At 44.0% G+C, this 24,238-nt stretch overlaps 1 protein-coding gene across 2 annotated transcripts in view; it reads right to left on the reverse strand.

Moving 5' to 3' along the window:
• Positions 1-23,040, reverse strand: part of GAS6 (growth arrest specific 6) — a 290,215-nt gene extending 267,175 nt beyond the window's left edge. Inside the window, exons 1-2 of one of the 2 annotated variants that reach the window (XM_085622736.1) lie at positions 22,812-23,040; positions 21,161-21,327 (exon numbers count right to left, since the gene is read on the reverse strand). In XM_085622736.1, the coding sequence (XP_085478862.1) occupies positions 21,161-21,327; positions 22,812-22,884 (240 nt within the window). In that variant the 5' untranslated portion in view covers positions 22,885-23,040. The remainder of the gene's footprint in view (positions 1-21,160; positions 21,328-22,811) is intronic. The other variant, XM_085622737.1, reaches the window with a different exon arrangement.
• Between the last annotated feature and the right edge of the window lie 1,198 nt (positions 23,041-24,238).

Below are 24,238 nucleotides of genomic sequence, written 5' to 3' on the forward strand. Positions count from 1 at the left end.
ACACAGTCATAGGAAACCACTGACAAAGGGAGAAAGGAGAGAGGAAAGTGAGTTTGCAAGAGTGAAATAAACAGACAGGAAGTGTAGGATGGTGGAAGAAAGTGGGATAAGGTGCAACCAAGTTTTGGTCGGTTGCCTCGATACTGAGCAGCCCTGCATTCAACAGCTGACCAAGAACTCCTTAAAGAAAATCTGAGCCCCTGCACATTTATAAAGAGAGAGAGAGAGAGAGAGAGAGAGAGAGAGAGAGAGAGAGAGAGAGAGAGAGAGAGAGAGAGAGAGAGAGAGAGAGAGAGAGAGAGTACGTGCATGTGTATGTACGTGTGTCTGTGTGTGTGTACATGCACACATTTTGTTTGTGTTGGAGGTTTGCCTCTTTTGCTACAGAGTCAATGGTGAGGACCTACTTCCAGCCTTTTGTCTTTGCTGTCTCTTCCCCAGGGCACTCGCAATGGGCATCTCTCTCTTGCATTCCCAAGTCCATGATCAGAGTGTGTCTTTTCTATCTTTTTGTCAATGGTAAGAGTCTTTGCTCTATTTGAATTAAAATTGGGTACGTCTTTGCATCTAGAGAGTATCTAGTCACTCTTCCTCAAATCTTATTTCACTATTGATATCATTCTCATCATTACTTCTCAACTGATGAGTTCTTGCCCACAATTTCAGCTATATAAATATCTATCTTTCTTCCATTATTAGAAGGAATAGAATCACCGACATCATCTCTTTTTTTTGCTCAATATACAAAATACAATCTAAACAAATTTTAAACAGTCACTGGTTAGTTACAGTTTTATCATATTTTCTAGTCAATAACATTTAGTACATAGCATATCTATGAAAATATTTAAAATAATAAAATACTATTCCAGGCACCTCTACTCATTCACACATATCTACTGAATAAGTCCTGGTAAGGTGAGACAAAAACACCAAGCAATATGAATTTCATCCAGTAGTTCCCTCTCCTTTCCAGACACTTTTTCAACTTTGTACACAACGTTTTGGCTCATCACTTGTTGCCTTAATCAGGATATATATAGATAATGGCCTAACAGACAAGAGGGGACTCAGAATTATGAAGGGGAGCTTGGGATAAGGGTGATTCATGGACCGCAAGATGAGCGTCAGAAGAGTGAGTGAGTTTCAGTGGAATAATGGAATTTTCAGTCCTGATCAATGTTACTGGCCATATAAGCAATACAGGGTTTTCTTTACTATAACATCATCCTAAAATTATCTTTGTTATACTAAAAAGTCAATGCTAGACAAAAGGTTGCAATTCACAAATGTGGGCCACTTTTTTTTGGGTGCCCGGGCCTATATCTGGTCCAAATGCGACCCTGGGTGTGACCAAAGGTGGCAAAACGTGTCTTTTTAGCTAGATTAGGTGCACCATCAGAGTGTGCATGTAATGTGTCGTGTTGTCAGTGTCCCCTGGGAAGAAAACATCTTGCTGGTCTTGACAGAGCGCATGCCTTTTTTTTGCAGACCCTGAACTCTCTCACTTCTCAATTTGCAGGCTAAATCTTGTCAACGTCAAGAACCTTTATTCAGATTAAAACAATGTATGTTCAGGTAAACACTCTCACAGAGTGAGAACAAAGCATTGCTGGGGGCGAGAGAGGTTTTGAGGGACAAGATTAGGACCCTCCATCGCTTCCCACACAGCCAGGTGACATACACATGTATAATCTACACAAGCAGGAAAGGGGCCCGCTCATCATCCTTTTTAGGTTACATACCCATCACCAGGTCACAACATGCACGAAGACCATCACACTGTGAAGAGGGACTCTACACATGTAAAAATGCACCTTTAGGATTGGACTAGAGACAGTGTTGGGGCTCCCACCAGTCTCATGTTTCCCAAAACAATCCAAATAAAGATATATACACACACTTTCAATCAGACCTCTACATCTACTACTGTGTTCAAGTGCCATTCTCAATTAAGCTTACACTCACCAGAGCACATAGCATGGGGGAATGGGTCAGCTTACTTCATCTTTTAGCTGTCTTGTACTGTGAGTGATTGCATTTTGCCTGATCACTTGTGCACAGCTAGCTCAAGATGAGTACACTTCAATGTCAGGACTGATGTGGTTTTCACGAAACAGCCAGCCTAAACTCCTTACCTGCTGAAGTTGTAAACTCCAAGATTGTATGAGTACGACAGCTCCCATAGCCGACCAGACCACGCTCATTTTCCCCATCCACCACCCTCATCCGGCTCACCCATCAGGACATGGAACCTATGAATCTTGCCAATGACTGTAGAGACGTAACTTTTTGTTGGCCGATGTCCGGTGGAGCTACTTTGTTAGCTATAGAGGAGATGAGCTGTTGACTTTCTACATGCGAAGAAATTTGATGCTCGTCCGATTTTCTATCATGGCTGTCCTTCGATTACCATGACACGGAGCCACCATTTTGTTGTTTCTTGTCCTCTCCCTCGGTCTGTTGGACTTCATCCTGCCGACCCTCAGACATTGCTCCTCGGCTGGACTGCTTTATCTCTTTCTCCCCCCACAGGCCCCCGTCTCTCCTATCACCTATCTCATCTCCCCCTCTCTCTCTCTACCCCCTTGGATGTTTCATTTCTCAGATCACTCTGTAGATAAGTAATATACAAATCGATTTTAGCCTAATCGTTGTGTAAATGGAATCCAGAGTGAATTTACTATTTGCATAGTTACAGCTCTAACCACTAATATATGTGGTAGTTCTTTGTACTTAATATCACTATTTTGTGATTCTGAGCTTTCCCGTTTGCATCTCTCCCCTGAGTGACTCTACAACGTATACATTTTCTTTTCTGCTATCTGCATCTCTTCCTTGTGGGACTCCTCCCTTTGTTTTCCCTAACACCCGCCTTTCGTGGATCCTGTCTTTTTCTGGATCGCTAATTTACCCTGGTATTGAATGTGTTTTCTTTCTGTAATTAATGTGATTTTTTTCTTTTGCCGTTTATTCTCCCTCTGTTGACCTGCCAGTTCCGACCCGCCTCCTAGCTCCCTGTCCCTCGTTGCCCTTTGACTAAGCACTCCTTCTCCCCTTGTTGTGGAAAGATCCAATATTCATACTCTGGAGTCTCGGTGACCCCTCTGAGAGAGTCCACATCGTCAAGGGAGCCACGCACAGTTGAGGTATGGTATGGCGCCCCTTGCCAAAGCACTCCCTCTCCCCTTGTTGGGGAAGGATCCAGTAGGTAGGCCTTGGAGTCTCAGAGACCCCTCTGAGAGAGTCAACTGCGTAAAGGGAGCCTCACGCAGCGGAGATGTGGGAATGATACCATTTCCCCCGGGATCACAGCTTACCGAACCTTGGACGCGGCTTTTACTTGTCTACCGGTTTGTGCCCTCGTCACCCTCCCCCTCCTCTTTCATGCTATGTCTCTCCCCCTCCCCCTCCTCTTTCCCTCGTTCGTTCTCTGTCTACTTCCCCTACTCCTACCCCCTCTCCCCTGAATCTCTCCCCTTGCCTGCTTTTTCCCTTACGTATATGTCCTTATTGTTTGTCTCGAAAACTGTGTAAACTTTGTAACAATGTAACCTTCAACTATGGTCTGATACTCATGTAAAGCGCTCTGATACCCCCGGTTCTAGCCAGCGCTATATAAAACCTTTCAAATAAAAATAAAATAAATGTGTCTAGGCTGCTGGACCACTCTTTTGTTTTAGGTTTTTTATATGTTTGCAAAGCTTGCTTGTCAAGGTCAGACCGGTTGGCTTTGCCATTACTTATTATTTGATGCCTTCAACTGGGTATGTGTAGAGTTAGCTACTTGTATTTGTTTTTGCTTTTTCTCTTGTAGGTAGGGATTTTATCAGATGGCCAAAGGGTCTATGAAAACCAGAAGTTCCTACAGAGAGCTATTTGTGGTAGAATGTCTATTAAAGAACGAGCAAAAAAAACCTCGGGGCATAATGCCTAGAGCTTGAATGATGATTCATGTAAATTGAGCACAGGGGTATATGATCCGTTATGGTCCCTGAATTGCTCGTAAGCTGGTGAGTATGTGTGGTGATCTGATGTGTAATCAGTCAAACTGCCTAGCAATCACTGGTTGGAGTGCTTTATATAAGCGCTGTTTTTTTGCTTGCATGTTTAGGTGTTTTATATAGCAGTAACATGCTGCCTTTCAGAAGCTTCAAAGCACGTTGAGACCCTTAACTTGCAGAAACGTCAAAACAAGGCAGGGTCTCACAACGAAAAGAGGGTAGTTACCAATGAATAATAGTTCTCACACACTACTTGAACAAGTGTCCACAGAAAGGAGAGAGAGGCCAACATCAGCAACCATCTTCTCACCATTGTCCAATTTAATCAGGAAGGGCATTGAAGGATTCTCAATTTTGGGAGATTAACCCTTGAAAAACCTCTTTTTTCTTATACAAGGGGAAAAGAATTCATGATTACATTGCACACACACAACCTAAGCCTATTGAGAATGACAATTGTAGTACTCCATGGTGGCTCCCTAAGATAGTAAGTCACCACCCTTGGTGGGGATGCAATGTCTGCAGGTTTATGGAACAAATGGGATCTCTAGACTTGGATCTACATTAGAATCGGATGCAAAAATTGCACAAAAATTGAAACACCAAGGGTGCATAGAATATATAAATATATATATATATATATATATATATATATATATATATATATATATATATATATATATATATATATATATATATATATATAAATTCCTATGCCCATGGAGGTAAAGCTATATAGGGATGACAACATAGAAGGTTAAAACATGCATCACTGAGCAAGGGAGGTACATACGGCAAGGAAAACTAACTACTTAGTTGATGAATCACTTTAAAAAAAAACATTCGCAAAGAAATTGAAAAGGGATTGAAAAAATCCGCAATAAAGACCCCCAATGTGCTCCTTGCATTTGAGAAATTGTGGCCATCCAACTGAGGAGACATTTAATAGGCCTGAATGGCCATAATGAGTGGAATCAAATGGGATAGGGAGGAGCTGTTGTTTTGATCCATTTTAAACGTTAGTCCTATTTCAATGCGTCTACCTCAGGACCACAGTTTAACCATCTTTGAGATACATCAACACGTTAAGGGTGAAACTGTTCATGGGTTGCTTGTGTTTTGGTTCAGGGTGGACCTGGCCTGGCAGTTCGGGTTAGACTGTTCCCTCTTGAGCACGGTAAAGACTGATTTGCATATGGCTGAGTCCTAACTGAGGCGGCATGGAATGCAAAATTACAATGGACTGGGATGAGGCCCGAAGTGATTACCAGCAGCTAAGATTAATTCAAGCATTCCATCCATTACTTTTTTGTATACTTTGGCTCTTGTATTAGGGCATCTCTAGTCAAACATGCCCAAAAAGGGACAATAGTAAAATACACTTCTTTGGCTATCTGAGAACGAACACGTTTATTTCAGTCACAACATTTAGGAATTCCACATTTACAGATTTAATGCTTAACTAGATCATTTGTAGTCGATAACTGACACACTGAATTAGTTCCAGTGGCACAAAATATTCTTGATGTCTTGCCACACATTGATCTAAAAATACCCTTTGTTTACAACCATCTAAAATCAAAAGTGAGCCAGACACACACCAATATGACACTCATGTTGTTCCATGCCGAGTCACAATGTTGCACGCAGTCACGCACCACATCACAATGACACTGCCATAGGACCCTCTCAGTCTGTGTGGGCGATGCAATTGCCAAACCTTAAATAACTGACAGTGTTTCAGCATCTCCACCATTCAGTGCACCAGGAGGCAACCCAGAAATTACTGTTCTGAGTGAGTGTAAGGACTCATAGCTTCTTGGAGCAAGAAATAAAATCTTCTTTGAAGGTTATGCGATTAACATCATATTGGCAATCTGTTTTTTAACAAGGCATGGTGGCCATGGCAGACTACAATAAGATGGGGGGAGCACTTTTGGTATTTTAGTCATACCTTTCCAGGAACGCCTCCATGGATCTCAGCTAGGAGGCATTATATCAGGCCACCCCATAGAGTGTAACCCTAAGGCTGATATTATAGCAGTACAGAACTGATTGCTTATGCACAACTTGTCTAAAATAATTGTCATGGGGTGGAACACTTGTCTGGTGTGTGTGGTATGCAGTGCCCACACTTGTTTCATCACTTTTTATGAAATGATAAGACTTGCCTGGGAAATCACTAACACAATCAGTTGAAATCTCTTACAGGTCCAAAGGACCAATTCTGGCCACCCCAAGACAGGTAGTGCTTTCTACCCGATTTTCACAACAAACTTAAGGACAAGACTCTATAAAGGACTGGTATGGTTTAAACATTAGGATAAACCAGACCTTTGCATGGATAAATCCCCTGGACCCATTTGGGCTTAAATGAGGACGGACACATGTTGACACTAACCAGGGGACTGTATAATAGACTCTCTCAAGGTCTTTTGTTGTTTTTAATCATATGACAGGGAGTGACAAAGACATTCAACGACTACACATTTTATACCCCCATACACGTAGTTCCCTCAGAAAAGCAGGCATGCCCATTTCCACGATGAAGGAGGGGACTGATGATGAAGTATGTCACCTCAGTGAGAATGGGCCTATGCCCTTTTAGGGTATTTGCCTTTGGTTTGCTTCCCCTATCCCCGTTTTTTAAGGATCTTATCTTATGGTACTCACAGCTAGACTACTATAAGGGTGTCTATTTCTTTATGTGATTAGGATTGAAACAAGGCAGGCCTCACAGACACTGACCAATGTGAGACTCTTGAATCAGAGAATCTGAGAGAAAGCACTATGTGGCCACAGTGTGTCTCTAGTGACCACCAGGATTGACCTCTGAAAGTCCCATGAAGGGACAGATTCTAGAAGTAGAATTCTCAGATGACCACAAGCTTCAGTCTGTAGGTTCTCAGAGTGTAAATGGTATGGCCTAGTTTCTTCTCACCACCCATGTGCTTTTAGCAGTTTGGGGCATGGCTCTGGCCATTGTGTGCATGGAGTTTACCTTAGGTCAAAGCTGGGATCTTGGGAAAGTTATTTACATGAGACAGCCTTTTCACCACCGGCGACTCTTTGTGCTACAGTTGCCACATTCAACTAAAAGAGGGCCTCGAGTGACAACTAAAATGCATTGGAGACAAATCAAATAATTGATACCTTATCCCTTCACTCTTGGTGGGCCAAAACTGGTCTGGAACACAAGTGTTTGTCTTGGGTCAGAGCTTAAGTTTCTGGTTTTCACCCTTGTTGTTAGGAACATAAAGGCCTTCACAGGGAAAGGGCCTGTTCTCATTTGTTGTTCACATAGAGCGTGTGGTCTCTAATATAAATACATTAATTGTTCTATTAGAAACAATTTAATATCATTGTTTACAGGACAATAATAGCCCTTGCAGGCACATCTTGGAGGCACACAGTTAGCCTTGGTACCAAATGGCAAGGATCGCCTTACACAACTAAGGATGTTCAAGTGTGCATACTTGTGGATGGTGGAGCTCGATCCCTCCAAGCTGACTGGGAGGTGCCACACCACCCCAAAAAGCAACATTAGAGGGACCGGCGGGAAGTAGGAGGAGGTTTCAGGAATCTGGGCTATAAGTTTTTTTTTAATTTTATTTTAACACACTTTGTAATTAAGATAAAGAAACTACACAGTGACTAATGCCAAAAATCACAATGAAAATGTATTTTAAAAAAATACAACAACGTTAAATTTATAGATCAGCATTCACATAAACCGCGAGGACCAACAAACTACTTAACTATTAATTCAAATATGAATCAAGGCAGGCATATGGATAAGAAGCCACCTCTAGCTGCGCCTTTTCCACTTCAAAGGTTTAGGTATGGATAATGAACAAGAGTGGATGGCAGCAAAAGCAAGTATTATCCAGCTCTTACCCACTCTAAATTTCTACCATAAATCGAGGCCATTTAATCCTGACTGGACCACACTGTGCAGCTAACTTTTAATGTTTTTTTAGGTGTTTCGCAGCCTGTCCTCGCGAAGTGCTGCTGATAAATGCTCTAGCGTGAACACATTTGAAGCTAAGTACTCCAACCTTCGTCACCATCCAAACTAACGTTTCTAAGACAACTGAATAAAAAGAAACTGACAAAGCTCATAGGTTTTGCTTTTGTATATTGTTTGCACACAGAGACACGCAACATGTATGCATACAACATTCCAGGTTGCAGGAAGACGGGCAGGCACCCATGGCCAACACCTGATAAGGTTTTCATTGTGGTATTTATTCTTTATAAGCAGCACAGATGATTCATATTTCACTAATGCTCATCTGTTTCAAAGAAAGGTCAGATAATACATGTTTCGCCATAGGACAATATATGCCCATAAACTTTTTCAAGATATCAGATTATCTGGTTCATAGGAGTTCATGAATTGTCAGGAGTCAGCCAGAAGGCATTGCTGACAGTACAAGTACATACAGTCAGCCCGCCATTGTAATTATCTGGGTTGGTCTCTGTAAGAAACTGCATTATTATTTGGGGGGAGGAGGAGGGAGTACCCACCTCAAGGAATAATCACAACCCTTGTCAGGGTGAGCCCTCGAAGTCACTGTAACCTAAGCTCAACCCCCTGGTAACTATAGCACAAGGCATATAGGCTTATCTAAGGGCAATGTCTAAAAATGTCTTTGCAGTTCCAAAACAGTAAAAAAGTCGAAATGAAAAACTATTATAATCCTTACATGAATTACAAGAATGGAGTAAAATATAATAAAGAAAATGACAAAAAACAATAAAAGGAATCAGAGATGGTTTTTAAAAGTTCTAAGGAGGAAAAGCATCAAAAAGCATAAAGAGAAAATGATAGTAAATGGTCGAGGTACACCAGGACCTAGGTGCAATTTGACACTGACCACAATTAAGCGCGGGTCAGGCACGCCAACCAGGTTCATCCTGATCAAAGATTTTGCCTTCTGACTTTAGTCTTTTATGTCCCAATCCACCACAGGAATACGCTTCTACAGCTCCTCCAGAATCGCAGGGGAGGGATTTAGCGACTCACAGGGTGTCATCAGGCAGAGGCCAAACAGCAGCATCCAGTCCAGGTTCATTTGCCACTGATCAGCTGGTTAGTTGCAGGAAAAGGTCTCTTGTAATTTATTGTGTCCCTGTAGTTTTAGTAGGAGGTCAACCTTCTGACCCTTGGTGTTCACTTCTTTGTCCTGGGTACCAGAGAGCAGATAAATTGCTTTCAGGGATCTTCTCAGGTTGCAGACAGCAGGTTTAGGTTTATTCTGATCTTCCTCAGGCCCAGGACAGTTCTTTAGTGGGTGCCTGGAGATTCCACATTTATGCCTGGCATGAGCTAGTGGGTGGGAATGACTCGGAGGCACACCCTAACCAATGGGGTAAAAGTTCCTGTGGCCAACCCTACCCACTTTGGGTATTTTTAAGATGGCAAGTGTCTTCGGTTTCGCTAAACTTGGGTTCTGAGGGCTGGGGAGGAGTGTACTATTATACACCTAGTGTATTCCCACATCTAACACTAAAATCCAGTCTGAAGCACTCGCTGTACCCCCGATAAACTCAGAGACAGAAGTCTGGTTGAACAAAGAAGGGTTTTTCAGAGAGTGGATATCCTATCGCTAAGCAGGTGTGAGCCTAGTCAAACCTAGGGCACAGTGAGACTACTCGAAAAGCCAGGTCTTCAGATTCTTGCACGATTCAAAAAGTGGGGAGGAGGCTCTTATGTGCAGTGGCAAGTCGTTCCACGCTTGAGAAGGCTCGACCCCCGGATCTAGTTTTCTGTATATGATTGATGTGTGCTATGAGGAGTCAACTCAAGCAGGCGTATCTGGAAGTTTTGTGAAAGCAGATGGAATTGTTGAGGCATGCTTGGCCAGTGTTATGTAGAGCTTTGAAAGTGTAGGTGAGGAGTTTGAATTATGCTTGTTTGTGAAGGGGAGCCAGTGGAGCTCCTAGTGGTGTGATGTGAGTGCGGTGTGGGAGGTAGAGATGGATATGGGCATCTGAGTTCTCAATGGTCTGCAGATTTCTGGTGAATTGTTTGTTCATACCAGCATAGAGGGTGTTCCTATAGTTCAGCTTGCTTGTGACCACAGCATGTGTTATGGTTTTCCAAGTGCTGATTGGGAGCCACTTGAAAAGCTTCCTCAGCATCTTCAGGGTATGGAAGCATGAGTCAGTGACATGCAGGCACTGAACTTGATCCAGGTATTGGGCGCCTTGTCCATGAAGGAGAGAATAAGTTGCATGTTGTTGGCATAGGAGAGTATGTTGATGGTTGATGTGAGAGCGGATGATGCTGGTTAGAGGGATCATGTATGCGGTTGAAGAGAGTCAGGCTCAGGGAGAATCCTTGCAGAACTCTGCAGACGAGGTTACGTGCTTCCAATGTGTACGGTGCCAAACTGACTGACTGGGTCTTTCCAGCTATGAAGGAGCAGATTCATCTAAGTGAGTGTCCTTGATTCTGACGTCATTTAGGTGTTGAAAGAGAATGGGGTGGGAGACTGTGTCAGATGCTACGGAGATGTCCAAGAGGGTGAGGGCAGCCAGGTTTACTCTGTTCAGAGCCATGGGGATTTCATCTGTGGCAGCGATGAGGGCAGTTTGCGTGCTGTGACTAGGTCTGAAACCAGACTTAGTGGTGTCAGGAATTTGGTGGTCATTGAGATATTCAGTGAAGCGTCTGTTGATGATTTTCTCTAAGACCTTGGCTGGGAATTGTAGCAAGGAGAATGGCTTGTAGTAGGTAAGCATTGAAGGGTCCGTAAAGATTTTTTTTTTTAGCAACTGGGGGGGACAGTTGTGTGTGTACAAGCAGCTGGAAAGGACGCAGAAGAGGTGGAGGTATTCAGAATGAGTGTGAGCATGGTGCTGATGGGATGCAGTCCTCTGCAGTAGGCACTGTTGGGCAGGGGTGCAATGGGGCCCCAGAATGGATGGACTTCGTAGTGGTGTGGTTTCTTCTTGGCTGATGACGAGCCATGTGGTTAGCATTGGTTCTTTGGATAAGATCAGGAGGTTTTTGACAAGGTTTTTGGGGTCCGGTTGAAGTTGCTGTAAAAGGCAGTGATTTTGTTGCTGAAGAATTGAGAGGGATTATTATGGAGGTCTTGAAAGGGGGTGATGAAGTTAGAGACTGCCGCTGGTGAGGTGAAATCCTTCACAATGTCAAAGATTGCTTCTGTTGGTGCTGGCATTGATGTGGTTCGCTAGAGCGGAGCATTTGGTGGTACAAATCATTTGGTAGTAGCATGTCAGGGCGGATTAGAACGTGATCCTGTCTGAACTGTCCAAGCTCATCCTCCATTTGTGCTCCAGTTCTTTGCAGTGGTGACCTTGTTGTATTACTGTATTTGAGGGGGACAAGGGAGTTGCCACATTAGGTGATCCAATTGTAGAAAATATTGATGGCTTATGGGAAGTAGTTGTTGTGTTCGGGTTGGTGGGTGTTGACTGCGGTCTCCAGTCTTTGTCAGTGATTCTGTATCCAGTTTCTGCAGGCTGGTCCGGCAGTGGTGCATGTGCTTGGACCGGGATGGGGATTCTGAACTTGACACGGGCGTGGTCTGTCCAGGGGACTGGTGTGGGCTTGTCAACTTGGATACTGCTGAAATTGGTGAAAATAGGGCTCAGGGGGTGTCCAGTTACACGGGTTGGTCCCTTTACTCGTTGGGTGATGCCCAAGCTTCCAATGTCTTCAATGAGTGCTCTTGCATTGGGGTTGGCATGGTCTTCCAGGTGGAAGTTCAGGTCTCTAAGCATGATGTTACTGCTAGCATCGTTTGTGAGTTTTGTGACAAAGTCCATGATGGTGTCGGTGAAGTTGGTGCGTGGTCTTGGTGGTCTGTAGAGGACATTGCCATTTAGGGTGAAGTTGGCTGTGACATGGAGGTTGAACGCCAGGTGTTCCATGATGTAGGATGATGTGTCTCTGGAGGTTATGCAGCTGATGGTGTTTTTGTGGATGATGGCCATTCAAACTTCGGGCTTGGTCCGGGGATTTGTCATGCAGCAGGTCTCATATCTCTGTGGTGTGTTTCATGAGTGAGCAGGTGGTGAAGAGCATGTATGTGAGTGCGGAGTGATGTGTGAGCGGTTGCAGGACTATGTGAGTGCGAGAGAGTGCGGTGTTGGGTGCTGTTGGTGCATGTGCAGTGACAGATGGGTGTAAGGACATGCAGGAAAACGCTCACTATATGTATTGTGATGCGATGAGGCAGCAGCCTGTGCAGATGTGGCCAGGGTAGAGGGCAGGGATGGTCACAGCAGGGATTTGTGTCAGGAGGGAGAGGACCTGGGATCCTGCCGCTGGCCACGGTCAAGACGTGGACGGATGCAAATGGGTTTACCTTTGGGGCTAGAAGTGGTAGGCCCGCAGTCATGTTTGCACAGTCACTATAGTGGATTGCTCAATGAGTGCTGCAGTCCACTTGTGACATTTAACTTACAGGCTCATCGTATTATTTGTACCAAATACTAGGGGCTTACAGGCAAGTTAAATATTCCAATGGGGTATACATCAATTTCATTACGCTTAAAGGGGGAGCACAGGCACTTTATCTCTGGTTAGTGGGGTAAAGTGCACAGAGTTCCACAGTGAGCAAAAACAGTGAATTAACACAACTGGGCTTTCACCATGCAAATTATGGTCAATGCCTACAGTCTCCAATAAGAAATATCTGCTTGGACACTACCACAGATTTTGTATCCTCAACCAAGTAGCTCATCAAACATGGCATGGGCACTGGAATACAGCTAGGTCTCGGCTATATCCAATAACTGACAATTTTCAGTTTCAATTGTGCTGCGCATTTTTAGGTTAAGTGCTGTTGCTGAGTGGCTGTTTCCATAGGCACACTTTGAAAGGTCCCACGGAGAGTTGGCCTAACGGCTAGGGCGCTCGACCTCGGACCTGGGGAACTGGGTACGAGTCTCGGCAATGACGCTGAACATCCTGTGATTCTGGGCAAATCACGTAATCTCCCTGTGCCTAACAAAAAATGAATGTGTGTCCTCATGTAACGTAACTGGTGCTATGTAAAGCGCTCTGATACCTGATTGGATTCGGGTCAAGTTTGCGCTATATAAAACTCTGCAACAAAAAAAAAAAAAGTTGGTTTCTCTGCTATTGTTAGCCGACAATAGCTTTGATTCTTCTCTTGGGTTGGTCGATTAATTGTCAGGCTAGATTCGTTTTTTCTTGATACTTTTATGGTCAGTTCGGAGAGGTGGTTTTAGCTGATTCCCAAAAGAACTCTTGATACAATGGAAACTGAGTGTGACACTGGAAGCTGAGTGTGACACTACTGTCTTTGCAAAGATTGATGAACATTTGTGTGGAGCTGAGAAATTCCTTTGTGATCTTAGGACCTAAGAATTATATTTTAGTGTGGCATGGCAGTTCTGAGAAGAGAGATATTATGTAACAGAGAATCATGGAGAGGAGGCGGAAAATGCAACCATCAACAATCCAGGTTTGCTAGGTGAAATGATCAAAGATACTACCTATACTTTCTACCTCCAACTTATTGGAAGAACCTCAACAAGCCCTCAATCTCATGATCACCTTTCATTACAATTTTTTGAAGGAACTTAGTTACTTTTAAACAATTGACACTTCAGTTTGCCTTTCTCATCCATAAATTTGCATGCACATTTCCTCCATCAATCTCATCAAATAGACAACTGAGCCTTCATCTGCTCATCTAACACTGCGAAGTGGCTTAGCAACATTTTCAGTGCGATATTGAGCTGAAAGTCAATACAAAATAACTATTAAGTGCTGAAAACACCAATGAACATTACTGCGATTATGAGGACTGAGTCATAATTAAATCTGAGAAATGTGTACATATGTGCAGGTTAATAAGTAATGGCTTCCTTTCTAAGCAGATTTTACCTAGTTGGAGGACGTACCATGAAAGGAATCTTGCATATAGCAGCTCTGAACATTTGATGAATGAGAGTTTTAATCTTCCCAGTGTGTCAGTCACTGTAGGCCTATCACTGAACTAATGCAACCTTTGGCGAAGCAGGCCTCCTTCAGAACAGAAAAGTAAGCTACCAAAGAGCCCCAGGATATAAAGAAAGATCACAAACGTCACTCCATCCAAGATGAAGAAATTGCACCCGTTTTGGGTTGACCTTAACATATTTAAGTTTGACCCAGAGCCAAATGACATTGACCCGGAAGTAATTAATCTCTGAGACTGGATTTGAGAGAGCTTAATGAGCGGTACAACGACAGCCTGTAAGCTAATTCGTTTTGCTAATAGCCCTGCAGCCTAATGTTTCCCCCAACGACGGCGTCATGTGTTGTTGAAGACTCCAAAGGCTCGCGGACAGGCAGACCTCTGGGTACCACTGATCTTCAAATACACGTCACTGTAAACAGTGATATGCCATGGTACCGTGTACAAGGTATCTGCTCGAATAACTGTTATTAAGAGTTGTTTTGTGAGTGTCTTTAGAGCAGCACGTTTCCATGAGCCGTTTTGCAGCCAGCGTACAATTTCACATTTGTTTCAAATCATTGCCAGGCGCTATGCTTTTGTTTTTCTGTTTCAGTGGGTGCTGACCTTGCATCTGCACAACATTTAATTTCACATCAGCAGCTCAAAGATGAAAGCAGCCTTTGTCCTTTCGTGTTCTGAGTGAGCCATCTCTAATTTATAATTACACAATTGACCAGTGCTGGTCAGCGCCCCCCCCCCCAATGAGATTGTGAAGCTTCTGACAAGAGAAATGTTTGTTCCCGAAGCCGTCCCTTTCGGCACTGGCCTAGGAACACGGACAACTGGAAAACAGCACTCAAAGGAAGACAATTAGGCGTTTGATGTTTGGGGTGGAGCACGCGAATCGCTGTGAAAGGCGTGGCTGTTTACAATCATTTAAAATGCTGGCTTTCTTTAATGCAGCCAGGGCAAGTGGGAGGGGCGTGGGGGTGACCCTGCTGTTACCTCACTGCAGGTGGCGAGCCAAGCATCTCTCTTTAATCACAGATTCAGGGGGGAAAACACCGATACCTGTGTTTAGACCAGGACTGAAAAATTAATTGAACTACATTGTATTCTTAAAGGGAAAAACAAAGTAAATGATCTTGCAAAGAAGACAGCGTTGCCAAACACATTTTGGCTGCTAGCTTTCAGGTCCTCACCCAGGGCGTAGCTCCAGGGGGTGTTTGGGGGGGTTACATCGCCATAAAATATGTATTCCGTGGCAAAAAGTGGAGTACAAGTGCTTTTAGTCGGGTAATGTAGAGTGTCTGTCACATTTCACCTGGGATTTTCACATGCCCACACAGACAAAACACACACACACACACTTCTCTATGTTTTGAAAGCTTTAAGAAATGCTGATTCGTTTTAAAATATTGCGTTAAAGTAGCCCTAATAATTCACACTCCTCTCTGTTTCCACTGCCCCTTAAGCCTCCATCATGCCATGCTGCTAACAGAATGTGTGTTTAAAAAGATGACCCAGCGTGATTGTTGGGAAATCCGAAGCTACCCCCCCCCCCCCCCCCTCCAATCATACTGGCCAAGCCACGCCCCTGGACCGCACATGTTGTGTCTTCAGACGATTAATCGCCCAAGGAAGGTGTCTCCACCGTTAAAGATAGCAATCGGAGGTATGTGTTGGGCTAACACAGATACCCTCCTTGTTAATGTTCCATGCCATCCCTTGTCAGAACAGTGGCGAGTCCGGATTCCAACGAATTGGTGTGCGAGATAGTTACTGGATCAAAACAACTGAGCTCTCCGTCCTCGCAGATAAGCGTAGCAGCAACACCCTGGGCTTATGCAGCTAGCTGCCTGTCGAGGCACGTCCCCCGCCTGACTCAAATCCAAGATAAAAAAAAACTGCACTTTCACTGCTGGATACATTCCCTCCAACCTCACCTGTCCACAAAAAAAAACGCGTGACTGTGGGAGTAAACACCCAACCAAGTGCAACTATGCTTGCTAGACATTGCTAGGCTTCTACGCAACGCAAAAAAATGATACTGTAGTGGCCGTCACACATCAAAAAAACACAAAAGGTGAGTGGAGAAATACTTGCAGGTAGTCTAAACCACTGACTATTACTCTTAGTATCACTGCAATCCATTGTTTTTCACCCACTGTACAGCTCTGGACACAGACCAGCCCTATGCAAATCATTACTAACCCTGCTGCTCATAAAACTCCATCCCGAACTGCAAGCGAGGCCCCCTCCAGAAGGGGAGACAAGCACCCCCTGACCAGTGTCAGCCTTGTTGGGCCATTTCAGTGAGATACAGCTTGGATCATGTGGCCAGCAAGAGACCGACGTCATTGGCATTGTATCAAACATACAAAAGGAGATGGGTGGAATTCTACCCGAGTTGGAGGTTCCAGCCATTGCCCAGGGCCCTTAAAGAAGGAAAGAGGCTTTATCGGCTGGCAGAAGGGCAATAATGATATTAGCACATTCCCTAAATGGGTCTAGAATGTCCTAAAGTATAAAAGGAGAGATTGGAAGATAAGAATTGAAACTTTGGAGAAGAAGCTTTAAACCAGCAGTCATTGGAACTCTCAAAATTTCTATGTTCTGATATAGCATTATGCAACAATGACGAGGGCTGCGACAGTTATCAAAAGTCTTGAAGCCCAATTACAAGACTGAGTCGCGGGGGAGAAGCTACATCAAGGAAGAGGCCCTTTTACAAGTGGTACAGCCCAAGGCGGGAAGGCTACAATGCTATTACAAATTTCCACCCACAGAGGGTAGAATGCTAAAAATTAAAACGGGAGACAAAGAAAGACTAACATTGCCATGTTGGAGCCAAAGACCGGAACCAGCCATCTGTGGCCCTGAGTGTTAGGATTGGAGTTTCTGGTTGTCAAAGTATGCACCCTGTATAAGCAGGAACCACCACTCTAGTCGAATATCACTTGTTATTTAGCATGCGTTTAGAACGCATGCCATTACAACGCGGTCGTTAGTACGACCGCGTTGTTAGTTCGCATACCTTTACTACGCAATTCGGAACAACGAATTGCAGTAGGGGGTGCTGGATGTTGGAATAGTATAATTTACTATTCCAACTCCAGTCTATGTGGACACTAGGGAAGGTGTTGGATTTTAAATCCAACACCTTCTCCCCCCTAACGCAAGTCGCTGTTCCGACTTGCGTAGTAAAGGTTTGCAAAGTAACAACGCGGTCGTACTAACGTCCGCGTTGTAATGGCATGCAAAGTAACGCATGCGAAGTAAACGCTGTTTACCCTCTAGTCAGGGTAAGCTAAATACACACTGAAAGATAACCTGTGCTCACCCTCTGGTAGCCTTGCACAGAGCAGTCAGGCTTATCTAAAGAGACAAGGTGTAAAGTATTTGTGCAACACACATACAAACACACACTAACACACACAGCAACACAGTGAAAACACCACAAAATACTCCACACAGGGTTAGAAAAATAGATTGTTTTCATGAGTAAAGCAAGAACGAAACGACGAATCCAATAAATAGAACCGGAGTTATAAATTTTGAAGAATAAATCGAGATCTAGTGCTTAGAGTCAAAGAGCGCTTAGGGGTTAATTGAGGTCATGCTGGACTAGGGTAAATTCAAATATCAGGCCAACCGCGAAGAATGACAGGCTAGCTACAGGACTCATGAAAGTCCTGATAAAAAAGTGCCTTGGATGGAGCAAGCATCAAAGTCGAAGACTCGATGCATCGGTTCTGATCCGCGCAGGCGATGAAGGTGGTGACGGGGAACCCCTTTATGATGTAGGTACGGGGTTGTCGTCGAGCTGCGCAGTCCGTCGAAGTGATGTCATCAATCAGCTCCTGCGTCAAAAGGCAATGTGTCTGTTCTGATCAGTGAAAAATGCACCACTGCATCAATTTTGAGGGTTCTGTACAGCTGAGTCACTTTTCAAGGGCCCCAGACTGGGCTGGCACAAATTGGCAGGAAAGGTCTCCTAGATGGCAGAGTCAAGGTGCTGTTGCAGGAAGTCTTTGATGGCCCTGAGACTTCCGAACAGGGAGAAAGCAAGAAAGACTCTGGAGTCACTCTGGGTTCAACTGAGATGGGTCCAGTCTTTGTCCTCAGGTCAGAGATCATCAGAGAGCAGGGTAGCACAGCAAATCGGAAAAACTGTTATTCCTGGGCAGCAGTCAAGCAGAATGGCAATCCTTGTAGCACAGCAGTCTCTACTCCTGGCAGAGCTCTTCCCAGGTCCAGTAGTATACAATCTTGGTAAGGTCAGAGCCCCAGTACTTATACCCAGCTGTGGATTTGAAGGGGGGTGCCTTCAAAGAAGGGTCTTTGCGGTGCACACATGGCCTTTCTTCCCAGCCCTGGCTCCAGAATATCAGCAGGGGGGTAATCAGCCCTTTGTGTGGGAAACAGGAAACAGTCTGTTCAGGTGTGTCAGTTACCTTCTCTCTTCCTGCCCAGGAAGAGCTATCAGAATGCACTTGAGTGCTCTGTCACACCTACCATTCCAGTGTATGTGGCTGTCTAGAGGGAATGCACAAAGTGTAGCTGTCACCCTCCCCAGACATGTATTGGGACACACCCCAGACTTGTATTGTAGACAGGCTGCAGGCACATAGAGAAGAGCAGAGAAATGCCCACTTTCTAAAAATTTCATTACTAAATTAGTAATGTTAAATCCACCCATACCATAAATAGGATTTAGCATTATCATTCCAAAGATATAAAAGATTATGCAGCTATTACAGCTTAAAAGTGTATTATGGAATTCCAAATGCTAACCTATAAGAGAAGTAGGCCTCACAGTAGTGAAAAATGAATTTGGGTGTTTGTCACTACTAGGGCATGCAAAACTTGCCAGTATATGTCCTACCTTTTACTTACACAGCACCCTGCTAAATGGGCTATCTAGGGCCTACCTTAGGGGTGACTTTTGTGTAATAAAAGGGAGTTTAAGGCTTGGCATGTAGTTTTAAATGCCAATTTTAAGTAAACTACACACACAGGCCCTGCAATGGTAGACCTGAGACAGGTTTAAAATGCTACTTGTGTGGGAGGCACAATCAGGGCTGCAGGCCCACTAGTAGCATTTAGGCTACAGGCCTTGGGTATATGGTATACCACTTTACAAGGGACTTACAGGTACTCTAAGTATGTCAATTGGGTGTACATCATAGTTACCATGTTTAGGGGAGAATTACATGAACTTTAGCACTGGTGAGCAGTGGACAAAGCAATAACTATTTGCGAGCACTGAAACAAGTCATGTAAGGTGGGAGATATATATCTTTCATCACTAAAGTAAAATAAACATTTTTGTCTCATATGTTTTCAAAAGCGAATTACTGTGATGGAAAGGGTATAAAGCTGGATCGTCAGAAGACTAGGATAACAAGGGAATGCGTTTATCATAACAAGAGTTAAAAATTATTGAAATCAGATACTAGCTCTCAACAGCAGTTAATATATTTATTTTGCAGACCGAGAACAGGAGCAATTAATGGGAGACACTCTGGGTCTATAGATAACTGGCTTTACAGTGCGCACCAACAGAAACACATTTGAGCAATCATAATTCGGAACATAAATCTATACTACACAACAGAGTAAAGAAGGCTAAGCACAAATTTAGCAATCTTATTGCTTGAGCGTGCCTCAGTCCTGTCTATAGGCCGGGATTCTCCGAAACCTGCTTGTTTCACTTACAGAAAAGCAAAGCAAGAAGTAAGTAAATGTTCAGAACTTAAGCACTATGCTCTGTCAAAAAAGTCCTCTTAACTGGGTGTGTTATCAAAGTGTGTGCAATTAAAACCTCAGTACCCTGATCCTTCCAAACTGATATGAAAAGGGACTATAGGCTTCCTACAGACCAGACATAAAACATGAAAACCAATACAGCACCTGCCACTCCTACACTCCAGACTTTTTACTACTAGCAGCAGACTGACACTGTACAGTCTATTGAGGTGGTCTTCAACCTTTGGAATGCCGAGTCATCAGGCCCCCCGAACAACAAACATTTGTTCACAATATTCCATAAAATTGACAGCTCGAAACATATTAAGCAATTAAACAAATTTTAAACAAACCATTAAATACGTGATTGTTCACATACTATGGGCAGCCAGGTCTCCCTAAGGTCTAAGGGTATCTGCATTGTGATTCTTTATCATAAAAGGAAGGGAGGAACTTTGAGGCTTATTTGGAGCCCCCTCTCCCCACCCTGCCCTTTAACCCCTACTTCCAGCCAGGACAAGTGACAAAAGTTATTACTGATGGCCTACTACAATTACAGTGCAGCTCACTACCATTCTGTTTATTTCACTATAAAAACAGTTTTCAGTACGATACGTTTCTTGACCAGTTCCTGGTGACCCTCCTGAGATTAAACCAGCCCACCAAGGGGAGACCACCACCCACTTTGAAGACGTCTGGTCTATAGTTAAACACAATACCACCATGAGCAAACCTGGAATCCTTCGGATATGTCAGCTGCCTCATTACAAAGTTGTGGTCTGTATTGACTATGAGGGAAAATTAGCACACCTTCCCAAAAAATGCCAGTATTGTACTCAAACACACATGCCAGCTGGTTCACAACGCTAGATACAAGAATCTAAGGAAAAATTAGAATAACACTCAGATGTACTATGAATAAAAGATTAACTCTTCACCCCAACACTGGCCAAAATGTCTTGTGACTGAAGGTCAATAGATAGCAGTTTCCAGTTATGCCATGAAAACACAACTCAAAATAGAATGCATTTGGCCATAGCTAATGGGGACCATATTTTCAAAATAAAAAAACAGGACTGGCCCCAAACATAGAAGTAGGACAACGAATTTGCATGGACTGTTGAACAGAGAATGACTTATTGGGCAGGTCTTACCAACACAAAAAATACAATGCGTGTGAATGAAATGCAACTTAATCTCACAGTATCATCTGCGTTCATTATAATACTTTCTGATAGGGGACACTCGTTAATCCTGCACTGGTACACAGGAAGATCCACAACTCTCGGTGTAGCTGACCCCCCTTGAAAACCATAATGTGCTAAACTTACAGAAATTTGCCACAAAGATGTTTAAAAAACAGGAATGTCATGAAAATCCAGATCATTTGGTTAGGCTACCTACCACAGGCTGAAACAGTACTAATATGTACCCTTTGGAGGGGTTTCCTCTTACCGTCTCTGGGTCATTCTCGAAGACCTCCCTGGCCTCCTCACGGCTGCACCTCTCCTCCACACACTCGCGCTCAAGGTGGCCCTGCTTGGTCTCCTCAAAGATTTGGTTGGCCCTTCGCTGTCGACTGCGCAGAAACTGAGTAGCCTCGTTGGCCGGAAGGACAATAGCTGGTACCAAGAGATCAGAAAGATGACAATGAAACAAGGACACTGGTGGAGGATAGGTATCATACAGCCACAGTGATTGGATATAGATAATGCACCATCAGGAAGCACCACTTGTTTTGCGGACAATTACACCACCGACATTTTAGAGCCACTTTAACTAAGCTAGTAGGCCTCTTATAGACTGGGGCACAATGAGGCAGGTATTCATATGTTTAATATATACGGGGCACTTTATCTCATCTTGTAGGCCTCCCATGGACAGCAGCATAATGAGGCAGATGCGCAAAAGCCACAACCATCACACGCATTGATGCAGTGCCACTCACTCTTGATATTTGCCCAGTGTAGAGGCCTTTCAACTTCAATCGATGACCCATAGGAATAACATCTGTTTATGGTAAAACATTGTTGGGATCCAAAGCCCTCAAATATTACTTAGTTGGTCCTTGACTTCAAGGACAAAAGTCTAAAGAGCTAAAGTCTAAAGTGAACCATGCACATGCCATCCGTTGTAAGGTAAACAACCATTGAAACCTACACATGACAAGAGTCCCCACCCCTAAAGTTTTCCAGCTTGTTGAAGACCCGTTGCATTGCTGTACCCTACTAATTCAACCCAGTCCCAAGACTTCATGAGCGTGCGCCTTGAAGCTACTATCCCACTGCATATGAAATGCGTACAGATTAAAAGCTGTTCACTGTTTCAGTTAAAATGAACGTCCCTATTCAAATACTGGAAATAACAAAACCCAATGGCTTACATATATAACTGCTTCCAAAAAGTCGACATGCTAGTATATGGGCATTAAGAACATGGTTCTCTGTAAACTGTAACAATATTATTTGTTCCAAGTTTTTACCAAAAGAGAAGCGTTCTTCCACCCAACAAAATCAGTTCCACCTTAATACATCATAGCTTTGTTTATCAGTAGTACTGGCCACCACGTATGTCGACCCGATTTTAAGATAACTGTACATACATTTATTGGTGTGCTTGGTCTGGGAGAGTGCGATGGGCCCCGTGAAACTAAATGGCAAAATCAGGGACACACCGGGGTTATACTTTGGACAGGTCCCAGCGCAGACATTGGAAAAAATAAATTAAAAGGACTCATCTGAGAAATGTATCTAAATCGGCTATTTTCCTAGTTCTGGGCGAGTGATTGTGCCTTCCTAAACACAGGTGGGAAATAGTAACAGATATTTTCTGCGTGTGTGGGTGTTGGGAACACTCGCCGTATCTTTACCTTTGTCTTTTCCATCACCCGCATTTAGGGTCCCTCCGCCGCAGACAAGGGACGAAGTCCTCCTGCTGCGGAGGGTAAAGTGACCCCCGAATAGCCGAGCAGGCACCCGGGAGCGAGAGGCAAGCCCTGCCGGGCTGATGCACCGGCTGCGCTGCTGCCTCACCTCGGCTCTCTCCCATTGGTAGCAGGGGAGCAAGTCAGCTAGAGCAAAACAGGAGAAAAATGAAAAATACTCACTGGCTTGCGCGCGGTCTGCGGCTAGCAGGACAAAGAGCAGCGCGGCCCCCAGGAGGGCAGCGGCAGCCTTCATTGTGCTCGGTGTGCGGGAGGGAGCCCCGGCCTGGCTGGGGCGCTACTGGAGCCTGTCTTCCTGCTCGGCGCGCTCCGGTCTGCCCTTCCCCTGCTGCTGCCTCCTGAGCCAGCACATCCCAGCGCTGCTCCTGCAGGGGGGGAGGTGGGGTCGATCTCCGGCCTTGCCCAATCGCTTAGAAAGTTTGCATACATATGCTAAACGACCGGGAAGCAGGCATTTCACTTTCGCTTTTCCTGTGGTGTCAATAAAAAAACGTGTTAAAAAAAAAAAAATGAAAACAACAGATGCGGCTTCCCAGACGTGAGCAACACGTGTCAGTTCTGCCACTGGATGCTGCACCCGTTTGCTGCTGTCAGCCCGAGTCCCGAGCGATTTTTACAGAATTTTGTACAAACTGGGATGGAAAAACAGCACCGAACATCAAAATGTGCTCTTTTTCCAGCTTCTGCTTCGAATTAATCCAAATTGTGTGTCTCCACATTAATCTTTTAAAAAACCACAGTGCCCTACCGTTGCCCGCGCGCAGCCTCTTCATCTGCATACACCTCCAGCTGCGCGTGCCATGGTAACGCAGCCCTGGAAATCACACATTATTAAAATGACAACGGCATATGCAACTCTCTGTTAGTGGAACGTTGTAAGGTAAAATAGTCATCTCCGTTGCAGGAAATGGCGTAATCAGTGACACACACCGTATGTAGATTTGCCACCTGAACAGGTCAGTATTTTATTTGCAAGGCCTCTTTATACTGTCCCCGTGAGTAAAAATAGCGGGAAAAATTATATTTTTTCCATTTTGAAATATACATTACATTACAAACAACAAATAGAAAACACAAATAATTGTTTACAGCCGTCCAAACTATGCATACATTATTATTTCAGTGATTGGAGTATTAGAGTCTCTTACATCTACGATGTTAGAGATACTAATCTTTAATATAGACGTCCCGGACTCGGAAACCTGGAATAGAGCTTTAGTTTATAGACCTCCCGGACCAAAGACGCAATTTGTCAACCATTTGTTGGAAACAATAGTGCCCTATGTATTAGCTGCAGACAACTTTTTTTTAATTGGAGATTTTAATTACCATGCGGAGTTACTATTAGACACCGATTCCGGCCACTTAATTGGGGCAAAGTACATGCTAGGGTTGATACAGAGGGTAACTAGCTCAACGCATTTAGCCGGACACACACTGGACTTGATATTCACCAACTCCCTCAAATTGACTATTGAACCTCCTTGTCCAGTATTATGGACGGATCATTTTATTTTAAAATTTGGTGTACCTATAAGCACACATAGGAAAACTGGTCCGAATAAAAGTATTTTGATTCGGCCCTGGCG

Source organism: Triturus cristatus, chromosome 8 (genome assembly GCF_964204655.1).
Source record: "Triturus cristatus chromosome 8, aTriCri1.1, whole genome shotgun sequence".
NCBI lineage: Eukaryota > Metazoa > Chordata > Amphibia > Caudata > Salamandridae > Triturus > Triturus cristatus.